General features: G+C 54.0%; 10 protein-coding genes and 1 non-coding gene across 11 annotated transcripts; 6 read left to right on the top strand and 5 right to left on the bottom strand.

Moving 5' to 3' along the window:
* Positions 1–832: 832 nt before the first annotated feature.
* On the top strand, positions 833–1,959 carry HMPREF1541_00869 (uncharacterized protein; the record flags this gene model as incomplete). Its single annotated transcript, XM_008713172.1, has 2 exons — positions 833–1,097; positions 1,157–1,959. The coding sequence occupies 2 exons, from the start codon at positions 833–835 to the stop codon at positions 1,957–1,959; spliced, it is 1,068 nt and encodes a 355-aa protein (XP_008711394.1).
* A 702-nt stretch (positions 1,960–2,661) lies between these two features.
* On the top strand, positions 2,662–4,991 carry HMPREF1541_00868 (uncharacterized protein; the record flags this gene model as incomplete). The annotated part of the gene is made up of 2 exons (XM_008713171.1): positions 2,662–3,465; positions 3,513–4,991. 2 exons carry the CDS (start codon positions 2,662–2,664, stop codon positions 4,989–4,991), a joined length of 2,283 nt encoding a protein of 760 aa, XP_008711393.1.
* A 1,992-nt stretch (positions 4,992–6,983) lies between these two features.
* On the top strand, positions 6,984–7,457 carry HMPREF1541_00867 (uncharacterized protein; the record flags this gene model as incomplete). The annotated part of the gene is made up of 1 exon (XM_008713170.1): positions 6,984–7,457. One exon carries the CDS (start codon positions 6,984–6,986, stop codon positions 7,455–7,457), a length of 474 nt encoding a protein of 157 aa, XP_008711392.1.
* Positions 7,458–7,866: 409 nt separating this feature from the next.
* On the bottom strand, positions 7,867–9,894 carry HMPREF1541_00866 (uncharacterized protein; the record flags this gene model as incomplete). Its single annotated transcript, XM_008713169.1, has 2 exons — positions 7,867–9,567; positions 9,721–9,894. The coding sequence occupies 2 exons, from the start codon at positions 9,892–9,894 to the stop codon at positions 7,867–7,869; spliced, it is 1,875 nt and encodes a 624-aa protein (XP_008711391.1).
* A 436-nt stretch (positions 9,895–10,330) lies between these two features.
* Positions 10,331–11,833, bottom strand: HMPREF1541_00865 (uncharacterized protein; the record flags this gene model as incomplete). Its single annotated transcript, XM_008713168.1, has 1 exon — positions 10,331–11,833. The coding sequence occupies one exon, from the start codon at positions 11,831–11,833 to the stop codon at positions 10,331–10,333; it is 1,503 nt and encodes a 500-aa protein (XP_008711390.1).
* A 2,256-nt stretch (positions 11,834–14,089) lies between these two features.
* On the top strand, positions 14,090–15,811 carry HMPREF1541_00864 (uncharacterized protein; the record flags this gene model as incomplete). The annotated part of the gene is made up of 1 exon (XM_008713167.1): positions 14,090–15,811. One exon carries the CDS (start codon positions 14,090–14,092, stop codon positions 15,809–15,811), a length of 1,722 nt encoding a protein of 573 aa, XP_008711389.1.
* Positions 15,812–15,998: 187 nt separating this feature from the next.
* On the bottom strand, positions 15,999–16,681 carry HMPREF1541_00863 (uncharacterized protein; the record flags this gene model as incomplete). Its single annotated transcript, XM_008713166.1, has 2 exons — positions 15,999–16,452; positions 16,503–16,681. 2 exons carry the CDS (start codon positions 16,679–16,681, stop codon positions 15,999–16,001), a joined length of 633 nt encoding a protein of 210 aa, XP_008711388.1.
* A 231-nt stretch (positions 16,682–16,912) lies between these two features.
* On the top strand, positions 16,913–18,489 carry HMPREF1541_00862 (uncharacterized protein; the record flags this gene model as incomplete). Its single annotated transcript, XM_008713165.1, has 6 exons — positions 16,913–16,966; positions 17,018–17,098; positions 17,151–17,223; positions 17,275–17,374; positions 17,423–18,308; positions 18,355–18,489. 6 exons carry the CDS (start codon positions 16,913–16,915, stop codon positions 18,487–18,489), a joined length of 1,329 nt encoding a protein of 442 aa, XP_008711387.1.
* Positions 18,490–18,917: 428 nt separating this feature from the next.
* HMPREF1541_00861 (uncharacterized protein) lies at positions 18,918–19,691 on the bottom strand (the record flags this gene model as incomplete). Its single annotated transcript, XM_008713164.1, has 2 exons — positions 18,918–19,469; positions 19,524–19,691. 2 exons carry the CDS (start codon positions 19,689–19,691, stop codon positions 18,918–18,920), a joined length of 720 nt encoding a protein of 239 aa, XP_008711386.1.
* Positions 19,692–20,514: 823 nt separating this feature from the next.
* HMPREF1541_00860 (uncharacterized protein) lies at positions 20,515–21,261 on the top strand (the record flags this gene model as incomplete). The annotated part of the gene is made up of 1 exon (XM_008713163.1): positions 20,515–21,261. One exon carries the CDS (start codon positions 20,515–20,517, stop codon positions 21,259–21,261), a length of 747 nt encoding a protein of 248 aa, XP_008711385.1.
* A 1,797-nt stretch (positions 21,262–23,058) lies between these two features.
* On the bottom strand, positions 23,059–23,153 carry HMPREF1541_00859. The gene has a single exon. It is a non-coding gene; the product is annotated as a tRNA-Ala (tRNA).
* Positions 23,154–23,433: the final 280 nt, after the last annotated feature.

Here is a 23,433-nt window from a genome sequence, read left to right as displayed (position 1 = left end):
TGGAGAGTTGCGGCCGCAAGATGCCCCGTAACGCGAGATGAGGATGTTGCCGAACGAAAGAGGCAGGGGGCTTGCGAGATGCGCTTGTTCGATGCAAAAATAAAACTCGTCAGACGTGATCTGAATGGGCAATTACTGAGTGATTGCTTTAGGCACGCCATTGTAAAGACGTCGATCGCTGTGCTGTCTATTGTTAGGCACCCGGCATCTCGGTCTTTTCTTGGCATGCGCAGCATACTGTACTCCCTACCAGTAGACTCAGCCGCTGTCCACCGTCGTTGCCTGTCACCCCTCGAGCAAGCGGGTCGTACAGTGTACGAGTCTGTACACGCATGTCGATCCACTGCAACTAAGCTCCGCCCTGCCGCGAATCGGCGGTCTCGCAGCCCCCATTAAGCAACGGCCGCGATCTTCTTTCCGCTTCTGGGCCAGCATGTGCTTTTACCGCCAATGAGAATGTCCCTGGGGCAGTGCATCAGGCATCTGTATTATTCTGCATTTTCCCGGGGGCATTTCTGCGAGACCCGCACGCTCAAGCGGGACCGTGCAAGCCACATGCGTGGGGTTTTTGGTTTCTGGTTGGAACTTGGGTGTACTAGATGGTTAGAGTGGGCCGCCTTGCAGGAGGTCGACCTGCTCGGTGTTTGTTTGAGAAATGGTCTCTGTCCAGAAATAGACTACATGTGCGTCCAGACCTGTATACATATATCGAACCAGTTGCACGCATGGGTCTCATCTGCCATCAAACCTCCCTTCACTCTGTAACACACATCGTTCCCTCCGCCATCACATTTCGTTGTTATATTGCCACAGTGAGCTCCAATAGCCCGCCATGTCGGACCGAGAACTCCCAATGCCGGCCGACGAGTGTCGTGTGAACCCTGAGTGCCTCGACGCTTTCGGCTCGGTACATTACATCCCCAGCAAGTTTGGAAACATTCTGTTTATCGCGATATTCGGAGCCGTCCTCATCGCCCAGGTAGGGCAAGGTATCAAATGGAAGACCTGGGGTTATATGGGAGCCATGATTGGCGGTACTGCTTTGGAAATTGTTGGCTATTATGGGCGGATTCAGATGAACATTGACCCATTTGAAGGTATGTGACTTCCTAAAGGCAGCAAAAATTAGCAGCAGCGCGCTGACTCGCCTTACCAGGGAACAACTTCATCATCTACCTCGTCGGGCTGACTATTGGGCCTGCATTCTATTCCGCGGCCATCTACCTCAGCATCTCGAGGATCATCACCATTTTCGGCACAGGCTTGAGCTACCTGAAGCCTCGTACCGTTACGCTGGCCTTCATTGGCTTCGACATCATCTCCCTAATTCTGCAATCAGCAGGCGGCGCCATGGCTTCAATGGCCGAAGAGGGCGACAAGGAGGCAACCGATCTGGGTGTCAATGTCATGATTGGCGGTCTTGTCGCCCAGGTTGCTGCAACTTCCGCCTTCGTCGTCGTATGCGTGATGCTTGCGATTGCTATTCGTCGACACCCCGAGAAACTCGATTACCAGTACGCCCAGTTCCGCAGGACACTAAAGTTCAAGCTGTTCCTGTGGGCCATCGGAATCTCGGTATTCTCCATCCTAGTTCGATGCATTTTCCGCTGCGCCGAGCTTTTCGGTGGCTTCGACAGCTCGCTTGCCAACAACGAGGTACTGTTCATGCTGCTGGACGGCACACTCATGATCATCACCGCCCTTATGCTCACAGCGGCTCATCCTGGCTGGACGCTTGGAGAGTACTGGCACACGGCTACCTTCCACCTCCGCAGCAAGAAAGCACCGGTGAGCACGAAGTTGTTCCCTCCCAGCGAGAACAGCTCTCAGCTGGAGCTAAACTCGACCGAGTACGCTCGTCTACCAACCGAGCAAGGCAACTCAGAATATGCGAGACTTTCAGTTCAACAAGCTCAGCAAGCGGCGCGGTATGAGCCGTTCAGAGGTCAGCAGGCATAAAGGAAGCAAGTCAAGGACAAGTGTCGGAAGGGCGATTGCTCATTGGTGGGTTTGGCGCATTCTTGCAGCACGCCGCTGTCAGCCAGCTGGCGGTCTGATGAAGTCATATCCTTGTACAGCACTTAGGCATCGTTGGGTAGGAGTGGACGGCCTGATAAGCGCCAGTGCCTTGGTGCTCGAGTGCTGGTTAGCATGGCGCTGCTGTGTGAAAAAGACATTTACAATACATCTGAATGAATACTGCTACTGTACTGCAAGTTGAAAGTGACTTCTACTAGCACCTACCAGGCAGGTACTTGAGCACGTGCCTCGGCTTGCGGCGTGGTGCCTGAGGCTTGTTTAATTACGTTTACTTACGTCACAGAGCCGTTGATCGTCATTGAGCATTGCGAGCCGCGGCGTTCGTAGCTGCAGCCCCAGCCGCAGCTCAAGCTGGGCAACAGAAAAGTTTCAAGCGCATCCCGCATCTGCATTTCCATTGCACCCTGCACAACCAACCCTTTCTTTTTCCCAACATTTCTCTTTGTCCGTGATTTGGCGGATATGATCTCGACAATGCGGTACTACTGAGCAAGCAAAAGCACTCCAACTCGAATACAGGTGAAAGCTGTTCAGACAGATAGTGCGCTTCGCTACTCCACATCTGCCAGTACTCTCGCCGCCGATCATCCTTTCAGGTACCAGGTATCTCGAACCGCGGCCATGCCAGGCACTCTTTCGGACGTGTCGCACGAGGCGTCGAAGCTCCTACCAGCTGTCAAGCTCACCAGACCTCCCTTGTCGTTGTTCAAGTTCCCTCCGTCGCCCCAGCCAACTGCACTACCACCTCCGCCAGACCACCCCAACCTCGCCCATCCTGTGACCATCCCGACAGACTGGTACAATGCGCTTCTCCACCCATACGTTCCCATAACCATCGCTCTGGTTTACGCCACCACCGCCACATATATCAATTCTGTCAACGCCCGCAGAAATCACAAGCCATGGGCTATCAGCAAAACCCGCTTCTTCAAGGCGTTTGTCATACTTCACAACCTCATCTTGGCCGTCTATTCGGCATGGACTTTCCTCGGTATGCTTAATGCGCTCAGCTTGTCCATTCCGAACTGGAGAAATGAACAAGGCGCGGCCGGCATCGTTGACTCCCTCTGCAAGATCCAGGGTCCTCGAGGCTTGGGAAGTGCTGCTACCTTCACCGAAGAGAGCAGGGCTTGGACCATGACAAATCGCTTCTTTCATCTAGCCGCGGATGGCTTGGGACCTGAGAGATCCGACGTTGGACGGCTCTGGAACGAGGGCCTGGCTTTCTACGGCTGGCTGTTCTACCTCTCCAAATTCTACGAAGTCATCGACACGGCAATCATTCTCGCCAAGGGACGCAAAAGCAGTCTCTTGCAGACATATCACCACGCCGGTGCCATGCTCTGCATGTGGGCTGGTATTCGCTACATGTCGCCGCCCATATGGATGTTCGTCTTTGTCAATTCAGGCATCCATGCTCTGATGGTAAGCTTCCCCTTGACCTGCGCGCCCACGTCGCTAATTGCTAGCAGTACACGTTTTACCTCTGCTCTACGCTCAAAGTTCACATTCCTAAGCGACTGAAGAAACTTCTGACAACGATCCAAATCACACAGTTCGTGGTTGGTGCAACATATGCGTTTCTGCACCTGTTTGTCGTCTATCAGATCCCAATCAGTGTGCCATATCTCTACCACGTGAGTCCTAAAGTGGCCTCAATGGCAGCTTCCGACGCTTCGTCTATCGCCTCAAGCGCCGTTGCGTCTGTTACCGGAGATACGGGCGCATTCCTCAAGAAGCTCGCCCTACGCGCGGCCGGATTCGAGGGCATGGCTGAGAACGTGGGTCTTACCGCACCAGCTGCTTCTGCAGGCGCCCAGGCTGCAGTTCCCCGCGAGTACTTTGCACAGGCCGAAGAACGCTACAAAGACGAGTTGCAATGGGTCAACTGCCTCGACACCAGCGGCCAAGTCTTTGCCATTCTGCTCAACGTTGTTTACCTTGCGCCGTTGACATGGCTGTTCGTCGACTTCTTCATCAAGGCGTATCTTTCGCAATTGGAAAAGAGACGACGCAGTAGTGCATCTGACCGAGCCCGTATCGCAGGCATGAGCTTCAGCGACGCGTCGAAAGGGGTCGCTCGTCGAGTCACTCAAGCCTTAGATGAGATGCACCCGACCGCCGATTCCAGCGAGAACGAGAGCCCGATTGTGGAGTCTTCAGAGAGCGTCGGTTCATTGAAAAAGAAGGCTGCTCAAGCTGCGGAGAACACTTCTGGCAATCTTCGTGGAATGGCTACTCAAGCTACTCAGAATGTCAAGGATACAGCAAATGCGGTCGGTAAGGCGGGTTCAAACATCCAGAAAACCGCTCAGGACAAGGCTGCACCCGCGGTCGAAGCTACTGTGGAGAAGGTCAAAGAGGTCGGGCAGAAGATTCAAGAGCAAGTTCCCGAAGCCAAAGCAGGAAAAGCGAAAGCCCAGCAAGCCGTGAAAAATGCCAACGAGAACGTCCCGTCTGCCGACCAAGTCAAGGCTGAGGTTGAGGCAGCCCCGAAAAAGGTTGAAGACAAGGTCGCCAACACTCAGCAAGCTGCCAAAGAGAAGGCTAAGGACGTCTCTCAACAGGCTGACGAGAAGGAGTCCGATGCCAAGGAAGCCACCAAGGGCGCTGTGGACTCAGCCAAGGCTGATTCATTTGAAGCACAGTCCTCATCGTCCCCAGTCACGGATGATAAGAGCTTTGCCGAGGCCGTCAAGGAAGAACCCGAGTCCAAGTCTGCCCAGAAGGAGTCCCCAAACGGAGATGGCACAGGCGCCGACGCGGCGTCTGGGAGTCAGACAGAAGAGAGCGAACAGAAGGAAGAGGCGAAGAAGGAAGAGGAGAAGATCATCGACGAGAGCCAGCCCGTCAGAGATGAAGACAAGGAACCTGAATCTGGCACGGAGACAGGCAAAGGTAATGGCCAGAGCCACATCCCAAGACCGAAGAAGAACAGAAAGAAGGCATAGGCGACCCGAAGTACGAGCAGACTCGAAACACCAAAGGTGCAGGCGATAGTTATGGCAGCTGAACTGAAGGCAGGCAAGAGAGCGGCTCGGAAGACGTCGAAGTAGCTAAAGCAGCTGCTACCCCCAACGAATATGCAGCTACAGCAGCTGCCACCAAGATCTGCCCCAGCGGCCACGTGACGATTGATGCAGATGGATGCAGATGGTCCAGCAGTCGACTTAGCATTCATCAGCACGGAGAGAAATTAAAATCGGACCACCCTCATCGGTGCGACAACGTCTAGTCTCTGTCTTTCAGCGTTCACGAATGCACTTGCTGGATCACGGCGATCATTTCGTCTTTGCACAGCCACTATCGCACGATTTCGCATGCCGTACGATCGATGCAGGTCGCCCAGTGACTTTGCGAATCCATGTCTCTACGCACCCTTGAGACCCTGTCGCCCTCCTTTTCAAGCGCAACCCATCTGGACGCTGCATAACAGCCAACGATGCGGCCTTCCTTGCGCTCCCTCCTATGCGGCTGTTTTGCAATCTCAAGTCCTGGCCCGTCATTGCACACAGCCTCGAACTCTCACCTGAAGACCACTCCTGCTACTGCTTACAGCTCTCGTCATCGACATTCCACCTCATCCTCGTTCGCTGCCAATATTTCTCGCATCTCGCCCGTCGGCACTGCCAACACACGAGTTTCTTGCTGTGCCTCTACACCTCGAATTTCACCTCCAAAACTCTCATCAGATTCATTAAATCACTCCGATACTGCCTCGGATCTTACAAAAGTCAAGACCGTGAGCATCATCATCGCATCATTCTTTGGCATACTGCTGTCCGTCATCCTGCTGCGGTGTCTCATCCTGCTGTGGAAGCGGCGGCAGGGAAGTACGTCACAGAACCGCCGGCGGAGTAGTGCGCACAGTGGACGTAGTGCATGGGTTTGGTTGGGTGACATGAGTCGTGAGTCAGATCAAGACGTTCGTGCGACGGCGAGGGCCAGGGCTGCAGTCAGAAAGCGCGAGGATATGGCGGCGCGGCGATTGGGAGAAGAAGGCGTGCGGGTGTTGGGATCAGGGATCATTCACCGCCGAGGCCGGAAGGAAAAGAGGAAAAGCGCATAAGCGGTTGGCTTGTCCGCATCTTGAGTGAGAAGATGGTTTGGTCGACGTGTGGGAATCCAGAGGCTCTCCCAAAATTGCAGCACTTAATCCCTTCAGCATACAGAGCCACACCCATAGCAGCGTTTCAGCAGAGGCGAGAAGGGCGCATTTGATTCCAGCCCAGGTTTGAGCATGAGGAAAATACGACTGTTGTCGACGAACATTGAATATCTCTGCTGTCACGAAAGCTACAGTGCTTAAAGACCTACTGTCGGTCGCTACAGATCCCTCGGACGATTCTTGTCTCCCTGGATTTCCGCTTAGCAGGTTTCCCTCCGGTCTACGTCGTCCACCGCTTGTCGAATGGCCATGTCTTTTTTTGACGCCTCGTCGCCTTGTCTGCCTCACCTCACCTACCTCACCCTCACCTCACCTACCACTTACGCCCCCTCCCACAGACCTCACCCCAGTTTTCTGCCGCTCACCGCCTTCTATTCACTGTTCCCAGCCATGCCAGCCAGACCACGTGGCCCTATACCTCCGGAGTTTTTCTCAGCAGCGCAATTGTGTGAACAATAGTGAAGACAATAAGAAAAAGCGAAACGTCCCAGCCACGCACAGAAAAGTCATTCTTGTACTCATCCGTAGACCACGTTCAGTCTTGAAGCCTTCTTCCTTGCACCATCTTTGAACTCTTCTTGTGTAGCCATCTTTGATCGCCACATCGAGGCGACTCGTTGACCAGACGCCTTCTTCCTCATCAGTCGAGCCCTCCAAAGCACAAACTTCAAGCCGGAGTCGAAACCGCCTCACAACGAACACCATCGACCTCAATCTCCGCCAAACCATCGAACAGCCACCGCCAATGGCTCCCATCACCACTCCAACAGCCACGATGAAACTCATCACCGCCACCACAACGAGCCTCATCACCACAACCGCCAATCACCTCCACTTCCTAACCCGCACCACCGCCACCTTCACCAACCCTGAAGGCGCCAGCGACGGCCCACCCCGCTCCGACGCCACCATGTCTCCCGCCGCCAAAGCGCACCGCCTCTCCATGCTGACCCTAGGCTGGACGCTCGCCATCGTCGGCACCGTCATCTTCATCGGCGTCACCATCTTCTGCGTCGTCGGCAAGCGGCGCTGCGGCCTGCGCCCGCGCGAGCGCGACTTCGCCGCCTTCGACGCCCCCATTGGTGGGAATGGAAGTTCGATCCCCCGCGCCGAGGAATTTGATACCCGGACTGACGCGGAGATTCGGGATGAGAGGAGATGGAGGGAGAGGGAGGAACGGGAGTTTGGCAGGGGGATGGTGGCGGCGGCGGCGGATGGTGTGGAGATGAAGAGGATGGAGGCGAAGTAAGGTGGTGAGCCCTGGGTTTGCGGAATGGTGAGTTGGAAGGGGATTTTTTTGGTGCCCCCGCTGTGAGAGAGATGTAAGCTAACTTTCAACCCTCCAGGTGTCTCGACGAAGATATCCCTGCTGAATTCGATCCATGACAATGAGAGCAGATGTCCAGGGGAGAACGGCTGGTGGATTGCTGAGACCGGTGGTGTTGCCCTGGTGATGATGACACAGACATGACTACGATACCCACGACGGGGTGCGGCTCGCGACGACCGTCAACCTTGCGTCCAGCAGAGATCTCCTCCAGACTTGACGTGGTTAAAAGGTCTACAGACCATCAAAATAAAATGGGCGTGGACCAATGGAAAAAAAAAACCAACGATCCATTGATCTCTCGGTTCCTTCGCGCTTTGCGGGCGATCGTTCACATCTCCCCTCCTCTTAAAATCTCGAACATGCTAACCGCATCCGTCTCCAGCAGCTCGCCGCCATACTCTCCCAAGCCGACATCACCGCTTAGACACGCGGAGGTCCAAATGTTCTTGCCGCACACCGGATGGGTCTCCATCTCTCGTCCGGCCAGCCCCGAGTGCGTCACCATGACCGCCCTCCCCACGAGCTGCAGACTCTGGCTTCCGTACACTGGTCTGCGCGCGATGAGCGTCAGGTCGGTTTCAGGCCACTGGCAGATGACATCGCCCCGGCGCGCACCTGCGCAGGCGAAGCCGATGCGCAGGGGCGACGCCGCCTCGCTTTGCTCGATGATGACGGTGGGTTTCTGGTTGGGAGGGTTTGCAAGGGCCGCCTTGTCTTCGTGGTGCAAGGTCAGGAGCTCGGCGGGGAGGTGGAAACCTTGTGCTTGTGGGAGGTATTGATAGAGTGTCGCCAGGCCCGGGTGGACTTCTGCCACGGCAAGGACGCTTGATATCATGTTGTTTGGGAGATTTTCCACTCGTTGCTGAGTCGAAGACGAGCTGCGTGACATGGGAGGTGCGACAGGTGGCGAGGTTAGCTTGTTGGGTCTTGAGGGACGCTTTTCGATGGTGTAGCCCACGTACTTGGACCAGTCGAACTGCTCAAGGCTCTGCCTCAGATCACGGATCCCGGTCCAGCCAGGCAGAGTGTCCTCGATCACACCTATGTAAGATGGACGAAGGGCAAATGTTGACTGGGCAAGTTTCGTTTGCCAATCAGCCGGCTCAAATTGAGCAACATATTCGAGCACGTCCAGCTTACTGATGTGGAGAGACTTTTGTAAGAGTAATATCGTAAGTGGTGAGACTGACATTGTGCTTGAAGTGTCCCGCAGATAGTTGACAACAGCCTGATAAACGTCCAAGATGTGGGTGGCATAGTCAGGCTGAGGTCCCCGAAACAGTCCAGTCTCTGGGTGTGTGCCGCAATCTTCCGCAATTCCAAGCATGCCATACACCTTGTCTCGTGGTTCCGAGCACTGAGCATCGTAAAACTCATGCAGTAGTCCCTGCAGAGGTGTTGCTTGGCCAGACAGGCGCATGGCAGTTAGCCGGCCGGGCACAGAGCTAAGTATCGGCAGTATAGAGTCTTGCAACGACCCGGGAGGTATCCGTCCTTCCCTACCGAAAACCTGCAGTTGCGTGTACACGGTGGCGAAGAAGGTCCAGTCTAGCTGAGCAGTCCCGCAAATGATCTCTATATGTCGTGCCTGTAGGAACTCCTGAATGATCCAGGTCCTGGTCCAATATTCGCACCCTGTACAGAATCCTAGCAAGTTGAGCCATCGCGAAGACGTCTTCTCAGTCATATACAGGTCTGAGAAGGTCGGTCCTCCTCTCTTCGGCCGAGTGATTAATGAAGCCATCTCAGTAAGAAAATCTATGGCCCGAGCCTCCCTCCGGTCATCACTCGGCAAGCCGAGCCACACAAGGGCACAAGAGGCTTCGTCATAGATGCGGGCCATGAGTTGGACATGAAAGTTTCTTTCGGCAAGATTTGCCTGATCGATACAAAGTGCGTCAACCCATAAGAAGCGAGACTCGCCACGTTGTCGGAGATGCAGTAGCAGGTTATATAGATTCGTATGAACGTGGAATGGTTTGCCATTGATTTTGATGGGAAGAAGGTCGTTGGAGCTACCCCATGTGTACTATGCAGTCAGTTATAAGTGACAGGAAGGAAACGAGCAACTGGATGCTAAACCATACGGCATTGATATGATGGTACCGAGTACCCAATTTATTGAGATAATGGGGGTATGGCCAGACTGCGAAGCATCATGATGCTCCAGGAGAGGACCTACCGAAATTGCAACGTAGGCAGGCAACTTGTGCTTCGAATATTGAGTTATTCGAAGTGCGAGTGGCGCAGTCCTGTGCATCGAGCCATGGACCTGGACCAGCCGGATAGAATTGGCGTTGAGTCGTAGCTTTTCATGTTGGAAGGACGGAAGCCTCTGTGGCCGGATGGCAGTCATGTCGAGGCCTATGAGAATATGACTAGGGTGTGGTCAAGGACTGGACCATTGATAGCGACTGGAATCGCTCAAGAGCCGTTGTTCGTGTTGTCCTTCGCAATCGCCATGTTGGGTTTCTCTCATAGTCAACGTGCTGCTTTTCGAAGTCGCGAGGATGTATTTGACAGCATGAGTTTAAACTTCGTCATTTGCGATCTGGGAATGGTGCTAGCAACTTAGAACATCAAGAAGAGATGCAAGATGCCGAGAACATCTGAGACTGAGAGCGTGGAGGTTTGCCTGAGGTTCAGATTTCAGTGGACCGGTTGCAAGCCTTGCCCCATTGGGACGGCCGCAGCGCCACAGGCAGTAAAAGTAGTACCGGGCTATACTCCGGCTCTTGTAGTCCGAAGCAGATGACTTGTTTCCTACATATCTCGTACGCTGTTGAACTAATCTAGGTTGTCATCATGGTGTCGTCACCGTCGTCACGCTGTTCTGCGAGGAGCTCCTCGCCGCCACGACTCCTGCCGGCAAGTAATTCTCGGCGCACTTCTGGGCCTATGTCTTTGTGCCCTCGAGCAAGCAACAGGTCCAACAAAGCCTCCCTCTGATCTTCGGTGATTTCGTTACGGTAGGTCTGCGCGAAGATCAGGAAGCTCTGGTGCCAAAGCACGGGCAACTTTGATTCCTTTGCTCCAAGAGCTTCCTCTTCCTTGGTACCACGGAAGCGTAGGAAGTGGAAGACAAGAGCATCCACGACCTTGTACGGTAAAGCGTATTTCTTGCCGAGAAGTACGCGAATGAAGATATTCGCTGAGCCGGCCGCCTCGCTGTTTATATTGCTGGTCTGCTCGGCGCATATCTCGCACAAGCGAAGCAGCGCCGCGGCTGAATGTAGCACGGGAATCTTATGTTTGGCAAACACAGAGGAAACAATCTGTGCCTCGCGGAGTGTGCATCCATTCTGCACGAGCGGGAACAAGAAGCCCTTGAATAAAGCAGCTGGCCGGTAAAAAGCAGCCATAAGCGCCTGGTATAAATGATGGTTGAGCTTGCGATTCTCTTGGATGTCCTCGCGGACACGGTCGAGTAAGACTGTGTTGCAGAAGTATTGGCCGGTGGCTTGCGGTGCTGAGATGAATATTTTGGTTGCTCGAAAAACTGCATGAGGTGACCACTTGTCCGGTCGGGTTATGTCGAGAAGCTCTGGCCACTGGGGGAGAGTTGGCAACACCTTGAACGGCTTCGGCATTGGTCCAGACTTGTAACGTGAAAGGAGCTGTCCCACTTTCGTAAACGCATCAGCAACTTTCATCGGTATTTCCACTGCTCCTTCAGGCGGTTCGAAGGGATGTGGTTCAATTCCATCGCCTCGAGCAGCATCACGAGCTTCCTTCTCGGCGATCTTCTGCAGAATAAGATCGGCGAGATTGGTTGGCTCTCCATCTTCGGTCCCTTGTGGCTGCGCATCGTGGCTGATAGATTTCTCTCCCGCCATCAGGTTGGACAGCGAAGGTGTAAAATCGGCCAACGCTTCGCCCTCCTGCAGGAACTTGTTGTAGATCGCAAGATCTTCCGGAGCAACGTCGTCGGTCGCTACTACTTCGTCCTCTTCTTCTGGTACCCAGTCGTCATCCTCGTCTGTTTGCTGGCGGATTGTCTCATCATCCTCGTCTAGAAATCGTGAATCAAAGTCAAATGCCGCAGACGAAGCAGGTATCGACTTGGCTTTGTCCCTCTGATCTGCTGCGTCTTCATCTGCCAAATCCTGCGCGATGGCGAGAATCTTTCGAGACGATCTTGCATCAATGTATCCATCGTCATTCTTGCCGCGTCCATCTTCATCTGATCGTGACTTTCGCTTGCCAGTAATGGACTTCGTCCGCAGTCGGCCACTTGCGGCAGTAATGTCGTCTTCCAACGGCCCGTGCTGCCGTTGAGCATTTGCGACTGACATGTTGACTAGGCCGCTCTTTGGTCTGGGGTCGAGATTCCGGTAACAACGCGATATCGAGTAATCGAGAGTCCGAGTCTCTGCGAAATCCTGGCAGTTCTCCAGCAAGTGCGGGCAGAATAAATTTTGGAGGGGACCGAAATCTGGCAGGTGGAGCCGCTGAGTCATCCGCCTCTGCCTGCCCGCTGCCCAATCTACAGATGGGAACTACATCACATATTCCTTCACCTCAACATAGGCCGCGACGGGTTGTGCAAGAAACAGTCGTCCGCCCGACGCCGGTAAGTGAGAGGAGCATGATATCTCTGACGAACGAAGTACCTGGATCGCCGAGATCGACAGCAAAGGCCACAAGCAATTAAGGATGCAACGCATCTCATAGGGCAGGTAGACGTCTGCGCAAGCCTTCGAGACAACGCAAGCCGAAGCGAGACAAGAAATCCATGACATTCGGCTTAGGAATGAAACCATAGACGCTGCGCTGGACGTGACTTTCCAGCAAGCAGGTGGGTGTCCTGCCCGGCTGCGAGCCCACACTCTTAGCAGACTTTCGAGGATGGTCAATGCTATGCTCACAATTCGCGGTGGAGGCATAGGGACAACGCTATAAAGACTGCCGATGTGTGCTCAATTCTTGATAATGAATGACCGCCACACTAATTGATCAGGGTCCTACATCTGAAGGCTGGTGGCATTGTCTAGTGTACCGGCAGCAGAGCGGTTTGGAGCTTCATCTTTGGACATTGCAGAACCCGCAGACTACCGTGGAATGCGACAGCCACGCGAGATCAGCAGACACTTGTCCAAGCACATGTACGGAGTACCGGGATGCGCACTTTTTCTCAGATTGCCGTAAGCAAGGGTTAAAACTTTCAGAACACGTCCTGTGTGTCGATGGCTGCCGTTGTCACACTTCAGAATGGCATTCCAACCTTCCGGTAACATCGTGTTTTGCCAACCAGCTAGCCTGCAGCATCTTGACTGCCGGATGTATTGGAAACATCTTTGAAATTTGCAGGTTCGGTCGCGGTGTTAGTTGAGACGTTTAATCCCTTGAATGCTATAGCTATAGTAGGGAAAAGGGGGAGAGGAAACAAATTGACAGGGTCCCCTGGTCCACTTCTGGGGAAAGCAATAAAACACCTCGCGAATAACGGGCAAGTTCGCAATCAGATAGGAGTCGGGGAAATGAGGATTTGCGGGTGCAGCTCCAGGATAACAGTCAGGTTCCGGACGAGCAGCTCATTGTTGATTCAGCGGGCATGCGAAACCAAAAGACAATACCATGTGCTGACAGACAGTCCTGAACAAAGAGACAGTTTGTGACGTGCATTAAGGAGATCGGCAGGGAGAAAGGGAGGGGACCGGAGATGGTTGGCCGCTTGGGACCTTCTGGGCTTTCTGGCGGCAAGCGAAGCGAGCGCAAAGACTCACGTCCAAGCGTCGCGGGTAATGCGTGGGCCACGCTCCGTACTTCGTAGACGCCCAAATATGCGCTTGGTTGCATCGGCTAATCAACGATTTAAGGGAGCCGAGCAGGGTTAAGGTCATGCATGTGGCTAGGGGTGCACGGGGCCCGCCGCTCGGGCTGCAGGCCTGTGCTCAGCTCTGCCAGATGTCGGCTTGCTCATGCTTTCTCCCGGCGGGTCTCGACCGCGGCTCCCCCATTACAACCTTATCCAACTGTACATTGCAACCTGTGCTCCTCTACCCAGTTGACCTCTTTCACCGACGGCATATCTTCTTGCTCATCGTCATTTGCCTCGAGCTGTCCCTAGTCGGGCACTCCGCCCACAGACGACACCATACAAGGCGGCTTTTCGAGGGCTGCATTGGTTGTCCGTTGCGGCACGACGGACAGACTGCCCCCCCGTCGAGTATAGGAACGGTTTCCAAGAGTGCGACCCCGTCTCTACCTAGCGACATCGGAAGCCCACCTCCTCTACGCTCTGTGCTCTTCACTGAGTACTCACTGCCTGTGGCTCCGGGTCCATTCGCATGCGCGATTTCCCTCTCCTCATCTATCGAGACTCGAGAAGGACAAGAAGGAGCTCCCGGCTCCTCGCGCAAAGCACAGTTATTCATAACTTTGGCCGCCAACACTCGGGCTATCACTATTCCAAGACGGTCGGCCTCTTTCAGCAAGTACAGGCGCCAGGCTCCGGTGCGGGATTGCCCATGTCCCACTGCTTGCTGTGATATCGACATATCGACTTTGATACGCACCAGCGATTAGCCGAGCGGCAACGGCTAAGAGCTATGAGTACACTCCTCCATCCGGCTCCAAGAAGTCCATTTGGTCCGTCACTAGATCCACAGTCTAGACGACGCAGCATGGCGGTCATATCGCAAGAACCGGCGTCGCCGAAATCTAGCGGGCCTCACGACGTTGACATGCGCATGACCTCGCCCCCTCCATCTAACATGGGGCCACCTCTGCAACCATCGCCTGAGAACGACTTGCAGAAGTCCGCAATGAACGGACACCGAGACCAAACCCATACTCCCACTCCGAATCCCAACGCGGCAGCAGTAGGTGCGTCGCACGGGCCAAAGGTTGTGCAAACTGCCTTCATTCATAAGCTCTACAGCATGCTGGAAGACAGAAACATCCAACATCTGATATCCTGGTCCAACAATAACGATAGCTTCGTTATGTCCCCGTCAAACGAATTTTCAAAAGTACTTGCATCCTATTTCAAACACACCAATATCTCCTCCTTTGTCAGGCAGCTCAATATGTATGGGTTTCATAAAGTCAGCGATGTTTTCCACACCGGATCCCCCGAGTCTGCTCTTTGGGAATTCAAACACGGCAATGGAAACTTCAAGAAGGGCGATCTCATGGGCTTGCGAGAGATCAAGAGACGCGCTTCAAGGCATACGCTAATCCATCGAGACTCGTTCTCGAATTCAAAGCCCGGAGCCTCACAGCCTGGCACGCCTGCAGAAGTCGTGCCTGATACTGACCAAAGGCTGGCACATTTGGAGTACATGTTCAACGACATGCACAATCGACTGTCTCGTACCGAGGAGAGTCATGCGCTCGTCAGCTCGCGGTGCCAGGCCCTGACCGAGAGCTTGACCCGGTGTCATTCATGGATGCAAACTTTCTCCGGCGCACTCCAATCAGTCAGCTCCGCTGACCCTGCGATGCACAATGATCTGATCAATATGCAGAAGGAAATCTCCAGGCAACTGGAGTACGTCCGAGCGCTTGAGCAACCTCCCGAGTCGCTGTTGAACGGCCGCCAGTCGTTCTATCCTGGTGCGCCACTGGAACCTCCTGTATCGCCCAGAGCATATAACTATCCAGATAGCCGGCGGTCCTCAATACAGGTGGAGCCACAGCACGTTGGTATCGGCTCGCGACCACCGGTCCCCCCGATACCAGCCCATTTTGCCACGTCTCCACGACGATTTGGATCTGCCAGCGGTCCCACGCAAGCTTCCCCAGGTTTCAGTCGCCCGCCTCTACCACCTCAGCAGCCACATCCCTTATCATCAGTTGCTACACCTCCCCCGCCCCCCAATTTGGCCCGTCGGCATACGTCGGCGGATATTCGAGAGCACGGCTGGCCACTCCCGCCCAACCACGAAACAGTCGCCCCGCCCAGTCAGCCACCGCAATGGCAGCCACCTTCACCTCCGCAACACTCTGCTCCCGGCGACCAACAGATCCGTGATCAGCTTGCAAACTACCAGATCAATGGTCCTCGCCGGCAAACAGTAAGCATCCAGAACACTTCGCCCACTGTCCCGGAAGGAGGACCCCCAGCCGGACTGGGTGTGGAAAACGTTGGCTGGAATGCTGGAGCATCGAAATTCCCTCGGCCAAACTTTGAACTTCACTCAGCACCGGCGACGCGGAGAAGCAGTATGGCCAGCAATGTACATTCACTGCTCAACCCGGCAGATACAGTGGAGCGGGATGAGGAAGATCCTTTGCATGAGGATCGAAAGCGGAAAAGAATGCAATGAACATAACGATTCTCATTTGTCGTGTGAATATAGGATGATGGTGGACGTTATCACGACCGAGCGATCTAGCATGCATGCGTGACGACTGGGGCAATAGTAGGCCATGCGCATGTGCATCATGTGGACTATCATATGACCATGACAATACCTTAAGGGCGAGAAGACCAAAACGAATGGTGTTTTCATATCATGATTCGCTTTCATTATTCTGCGACTTCTTCTTCCGCTTCTTCTTCGCGGCGCGCTCTGCGAGCACCTGGTCCAGGTAACTCGTGCCTCGCTTTCTAGGCTGTGAGGTGGGTCCTGGAACGACTGTGCCATCTCCCGTCGACGCTGCGGAAGTCGATTTTGTAGCGGACGCCGTGGGCTGTGTTTTGCTTTTTCGCGGGCCCATGGAAGACCTGCCCTCGTCTTCGTCGTCGCTGGCAGCTCGCTTCTGAGCGCCGTGCGGTCGGGGTTTCGACGCTGCAAACTTTGGCCCTCTAATAAGGCCACCCTGAGCATTCAAGGGCCCGGAAGGAGGTCGAGCATGTTTGCCTAGTAGCTGTCTTCTGAGGCGCTCGGTCGCGACCGACTCTTGACGGGACGCCAAATCTGACTCGTCCGTCTCGGCCGCTTTGTGGCCAACACCCACTATATCTCTGGGAATCAGTTAGTGAAACAAGCTCATATATTTTGTGGCTGGTCTCACGAGTTTCTGATGTTCAGATTGGCTTCCTGCGTGCTCTCGTCCCTTGAGGCATCGCTGTCCTCACCGTCGGACGCGCCAAAATCATTCAGTAGATTTTTGGCTATGGCGGCACGCTGCGCGACTTGGAGCGCCAACTGATTGACTAGAACATCTTTGCTGTCTGACGCATCAGCGGGCATCGAGTGCTGCTCACGGTGTGGTGAGCAGACTTGATGGAGACCCGAATCGTTTGCAGATCGGAGAAGACAGTGAACTGCAGTTGACATGTGCTCCGCTTTTCTGCAACGTACGCCAAGCTCTCCTGGTCGGCAAGCTACGCCTAAAGCGCCCGACTGGTAGCAACCGCAGCTACGACGACCATCTACAGCTCAATAAAGCACTCCATTCGCAAATACTGAGCGCCGGCAATCATGTTCAGGCTCGGGCGCAGCACCTTCGGCGTCGCCGCAAGGGCAGCGGTAAAGGTATGGACCGCGGGTGCGCTTTATCGCGGAGAAAACTGACAATATGGGCAGGATGTCTCCATGCGGAGCTCGATCCAGCAGCGCCGGAACCTCAGTATCCATGAATACCTTTCGATGAATCTTTTGCAATCCGTATGAACAATTCCCGCGACACTGGATGTGCTCCGAAGGCTGACCGCGGCAGTACGGTATTGGTGTACCCAAGGGCGAGGTTGCGAAGAATGGGGATGAGGCAGAGGCCATTGCGAAGAAGCTGGGTTCGTACACATGGGAACAGACGCGAGACATTCATTGACTAACTGCCACAGGTGGTGAAGATATGGTCATTAAGGCTCAAGTCCTCGCTGGTGGTCGAGGCAAGGGCTCTTTTGACAATGGCTTGAAGGGCGGTGTTCGAGTCATTTACTCGTACGCTTGAGCGCCCACAATGACTCTATATGCTGACGGTCGTTACAGTCCTACTGAAGCCAGAATGTTCGCCAACCAGATGATCGGCCACAAGCTCATCACGAAGCAGACCGGCGCCCGTGGCCGCATCTGCAACTCAGTATATATCTGCGAACGCAAGTTTGCCCGTCGTGAATTCTATCTGGCCATTCTTATGGACCGCGCTACTCAGTCACCCGTCATCGTTGCCTCGTCACAGGGTGGTATGGATATCGAAACTGTTGCCAAGGAGACCCCTGATGCGATTATCACCACTCCGATCGACATACACACCGGGGTGACGGACGAGATTGCCCGCAGCATCGCAAGCCAGCTTGGCTTCAGTGACCAGTGTATCGAAGACGCGAAGAACACGATCCAGAAGCTGTATCAGGTTTTCATGGAAAAGGACGGCACTCAGATCGAGATCAACCCCCTCAGTGAGACCAGTGATCATCAAGTGTTGTGTATGGATGCCAAGCTCGGCTTCGACGACAATGCCGATTTCAGACAGAAGGATGTCTTCAGCTGGCGAGACACCACTCAGGAAGATGCCGATGAAGTGAAGGCTGCCGAGCACGGCCTGAACTTCATCAAGCTCGACGGCGATATTGGCTGCCTTGTCAACGGCGCCGGTCTTGCGATGGCTACCATGGATATCATAAAGCTTAACGGCGGCTCCCCTGCTAACTTCTTGGACGTTGGTGGTGGTGCGACCCCCGAAGCAATCAAGTCCGCCTTCGATCTTATCACTAGCGATCCCAAGGTTACTGCTATCTTCGTCAACATCTTCGGTGGTATCGTACGATGCGACGCCATTGCCCAAGGTCTTATCAACGTGGTGCAACAGATGAACCTAAAGCTGCCCATCGTGTGCAGATTGCAGGGTACTAACATGGAGAAAGCTGCTGAGCTGGTACGTCTAGAACGCCCTGTTTTCTGGCATTATTAACATTATGCAGGTCAACAACTCTGGTCTCAAGATCTTCTCCATCACCGACCTGCAGGAAGCTGCTGAGAAGGCCGTTGACTTTTCAAAGATCGTCAAGCTGGCTCGGGATATCGATGTGGGAGTCGAGTTCAATCTCGGTATCTGATCCCTGCTGAATTTGCATGTTGGTCCGTGTTGATGTTCCACAGGAGGCCTTTGAGCCGCTTAGCGAGTAGCTGCAGCTCTTTTCCTGCTTGTACAATGAATATTGTGGTCCGACCACTCCCAGATTTGTTTTTCCCAAACCTGATGATCTTGAACAAGGAGTGACATATCTGGCGGTTCGCTTTTGTCGAGTTGACTGATCTCCCCTTGCTCGTGCGACCCATGCGGATACTTCCTACAGAACGCACTGAAAGTCAGCGAATGAATATCAGAAGACATTATCCGGCGTGGAAGAATGGTCTGAGTCTGATTGGATTTGAGTACATTAGGAGACACTCGTGCTGCACGTTCTATCCGCCAACCTTGGCTTCGAAGTCGCTCTATCAGCGAAGCAGCCGATCAGAGCAAAACTGACCAAACCCAACGTCCCTACAGCTTTGGCGTCTGTTGCGGCGTATATCCTGGGTCCGGCGACCGCGCAACCAAGCGCGCCCCGTCTCCCATGTCCGACCCCAACTCCGGACTGTCCTTCATCTCAATGCTGAAACCCCTTCTATACCCGTCCAACGCGGGCGATGGCTCCGCAGCGCGTTGCACGCCACCCCACGCCGCCTTCGTCGTGGCTTCCTGCTGGTCCTTCATCTCTCGGTAGGCGCCGCGACTCGTCATCTCGCGCAAGACGTGGACGTCCAACGCTACCGTGGCGGCGACGGAGGCCGCAGCCAGGATGATGAAGGCGAAAAGAGCCTTGTAGATGCGGCACACCATGACGCCCATGTCGGTGCGCCACATGGAGAGGGAGCAGGAGTTGGTCAGCACCATGTGGCTGATCTTGCGGGAGATGAGGGCCGTGCTGATTATCCAGAGGAGGAGGAGGAGCGTGTTGGTCGCGAGGGAGATCTTGGGGGTCATGGTGCGGAAGAGGTGCGTGAAGCTGGCCCAGAGATAGGCGCAGAGGGAGAGCGTGGATGTGGTGATGAGCTGGAAGGGTCAATGAGGTGGTGGGGAGGTTTGGTCAGTGGTTTGTCTACTCACTAGAATGAACTCGAAGGGAACAGGCATTGAATCCATGTTGAGATAGTAGATGAAATAACCCAGCAGGCCTGTTGCGATTGCCGAGAAGACGAAGGAGACGCTCAGGACGAGATATGTCAATGGAAAAGGGTACGCTGACGGCGCATTGCGAGGCTTGGAGGAGATCATGTTTGGCGGCGTGTTGTGTTGTTGTTGTTGCTTGCTGGAAAGTGAGGAGGAAGGAAGACAGGAGTTGTTCGCTATAGTAGTCGCTTTCGGGAATATACCAACACACGAAACGTTTAACCATGCTACCCAATCCTCAGCCGTGCGACACGTTGAGCAAGGATCACCATAGCCTGCACTCAGCTACCACTTCGCCCCCAATAAGCCCCCTCCCTGATTAGCATTTGGTCTACGAGATCAGTTGCTGTCCAAAGAGCTTCACGCTTTTAGCTCGATTGCTAGACCAAACGGTCCGGATCAGGACCTTACTAAGGCGGAGTACCTAAGGTTCGTAAGCGGAAAGGCGAGGTGGAAATAACTTGTCCGTACTAGCCCACACCTTTATCCTATCAGGGAGTGCTGTAGAAGACGCTACTTGGGACATTTGGTTTCCCACCAGGGAAAGTGTGTGCTCCGCACCAATGGGGATGGAGGCTAGGCCCCCCGGCGTCGACACAATCTCATAATTGTCCAACACAGCATGTTAGCTAAAGCTTGCGCTATGCCCGCATATAGCAGTTCGCTAGCGCAGGCTGTCCAACCCGAGGTCGACGGAATTATAGCATCTGCGCCCAGAATAGCAGTGCTGACAAGCACAGACAAGCTTCATTCACAAATTACTTGTGGCAAGCGCTGATGATGGTGCCGGCTCCCGGACGGGGGCGATATGGATAGTATGCAACACAGATTTGCTTTAAAGCGTGCCATCTCGCGCTGACCCCAGACAGGGAGTGTCAGAAGTCACTCGTTACCACACGTACACACCTAATCATAATAGCCGACCAAAATGCTGCACCTCGCTTCCTACATTATGATGCCGTTCATGGCTGGTAGCAGCATCGCTGCACCGGTGACGGACGTTTCCTCTTCCACAGGAATGAACACATTACCACAAGATGTTGCAAACGCGGGCAATCAACAACTCATCACGTCTCTTGCGGAAGCAGCCACCTCGGTCGACCGATTGAAGCTGTTACCGAACGACCGCGATCACATATACGACTTCAACAATCCTCCCAAAGATGCCATTACCACCGGCGACGGCGGCCACACGGTCAAGGCAGATCGCAAAGATTTTCCCGCGCTCATTGGCAACGGTGTGTCGATGACGGTAGGATTCATCGGTCCCTGCGGCTTCAACACGCCTCACACCCACCCTCGCTCCGCCGAGATCAACATAATCGTCGAAGGCCGCCTAGGCACCGAATACATCCTAGAGAACGGCCTGGGCGTGATCCGCAACGAGCTATCTAAATTCCAGATGACCGTCTTCCCACAGGGCGCCATCCACACCGAATTCAACCCGGACTGCACCAACGCGACCTTTGTGGCAGGCTTCGCTTCAGAAGACCCCGGCGTGCAGCAGTCCGCCCAGCGACTGTTCGACCTCGACGAAGATGTGCTGACGGCCGCGTTCGCGAGTGACTTTACCTTTGACGGCCGGGATCTGGAGCAGTTCAAGGGCGTGATCCCCAAGAACGTGGCAAACGGCGTGGAGGCGTGTTTGAAGAAGTGTAATATCCAGAAACGCTAGCTTGTGAGCTGGCCGACGGAGAAACGAAGATTATTGTCCTTTTGTACATCGATTTTGGAAGCGTGATGGCGTTTGGCGAAATTCGTTTGGTAGCGTTTGCTTTTCGCATCCTAGGCCTGGAGGATGTGCGGCTGAGCGCTGGCACATTCATTAGACTGAGCGAAGGATTACTCTACATACTTAGCTCGGAACTTGTGTCTGTGCTTGACTTTTAGTTTGGTGCCATATTGGGGGCCTTGACATGCAGATGGGGCGCCTCGCGTAGGAACTGGAATCCAAAGGATTTACTGCCTGCTGCCAAGAGTTGGCCGCTCGTATTGTGTGTTAGGATAAGAAGGGAGGACTCTGACCGGTAGGTCAAGTGATAGACGAACGGAAAGCCCCGCTCTACGACCAGTGGCAGTCATAGGTGCGGATCGCCCAAGCGCGGGTTTGTCAAACTTGCAACAGGTACCCGAAGTCCCGGTATGTGGTCGTACGTGGTAGACTTCAGATAGAGCAGGTCTAAACACCGTAGGATTGTTGGACCGGCCTAAACGACTGGAAGCTCGAACGTCGTGTCATTTTAGGCTGTGTGGTCCAAAGTAGATCCTGTTGACTTAATTCAAGCAGCAGATAGGAGCCGAAGCCGGCGGGAGACGACGTCCCTGCCAAGCATTCACTGCCTGATGCCAAGACGCTGTCTCATCCACCCCCCCCTCCGACACGATTGCTGTGACTTCTGGACAGAAAGGCACCTCTAGACAACGAGCTGCTGGGAAGTCTTGACAGCGACGACCGGACTTTCTTCATTATTGATGACACAACCACTTGTCCACGCGTTTCATACGAGGTTCGAGACGTTCACGAGGACCAGAACTTCTGAATCATTGGGAGGTAAGAGAGTACTCCCTGCAGTACTTCGCGTGCTCTAGCATTTTCGAGCCTCTGTAGCCCCCGCCATTTCTGGGACGACCGGCTTCATTTCGCTGATCACGACTTGCCGATAACGGAATAGGCCACAGTTCCACAACATGTATTCTTGACGATCTTTGATCAACCATTTTAGCATGAAAAGGTGCCCGAGTTCTGGACTTCATTGACTCCCACAATGATACACCTTAATTCCAACCAGGTCCGAAGTCCCCATGGCTAGCTCAAGATCGTCTTGAGAAACCTCAGCTTGACACTGACCAATAACATGTTGTTCCCAGAAAGGGATATCGTCGTGCGATCCGACCATGGTTGCGTCCGCTCAATGGAGGAACGGACCACGCCCTTTCACCATCGAACGAAAATTTTCTGGTTCATACGGAACTCACATTTATGTCACAATTCGTCACCAGCAGGTGAATCATGGGTGAGTGACGAATAATCATACAGCATTCGCTGCCTGAGAAATCTTGGCATCGGGCTCTATTTCCAGTGTACCTCAGAGAAGGTATTTCACACTCGGCCACAACAGCTTCCAGGGTGACAGACGAACTCTTGTCTGATGGCAGGGTGTCCGTCATGTTACTTGAAGCGAGCTGCCATCGTGCATGCGGCGGAATCAGCTGTCCACCTGCAATGTCTTGCCACGCCTATGGAAAGTCGGTGGACTTGTGGACGACCCATATATGTGTTGAGAGCTGCCGGTACAAGGTCCTGAATCGTGGAGAAGCGTACGACGGTTGTGCGCCTGAAAAAGAGAGGGCTGTTTCCCTCGTCGCCCAGCTCTGGTCTTGGCATTCTCAAAAATGCCCTTCCACCATTTCTTACCACTCTCACAACTTCTACACCTCCCAGAGTCACTTGGAGCGACAAAAAAAAGGTTACTGGACACTGTGGGAATTGAACCCACGACCTTTCACAAGCTCTCAACCTCATACAGATTGTGCGAAGCGAAAATCATACCCCTAGACCAAGCGCCCGTAGTGATTCTGTGGCCAGAATGTGGACCAAAATCTGGACAAGGACATATCTATCCAGCAAAACAACAAAGGGGCCGAAAGCCGAGATTCATGCCTGAGAGTGGCCTGTGGCCACTCAGAGCACCACTTCACCCCACCGAGCACGCGCCCAACTTTCACCGAATCGGCATTTTCATGCCGAGAAGATGTCCCACTTCGACTCGCCTCACCACAAGATAACTCACGGATAGAGCGGAGAGAAAGCCTACTAAGAAAGCTATCATGCTTGGTCAACGTTGCG

Source organism: Cyphellophora europaea (assembly GCF_000365145.1).
Source record: "Cyphellophora europaea CBS 101466 unplaced genomic scaffold supercont1.1, whole genome shotgun sequence".
Lineage (NCBI taxonomy): Eukaryota > Fungi > Ascomycota > Eurotiomycetes > Chaetothyriales > Cyphellophoraceae > Cyphellophora > Cyphellophora europaea.
The sequence above is the reverse complement of the archived record's forward strand: the minus strand, read 5'-3'. Positions and strand labels throughout refer to the sequence as shown.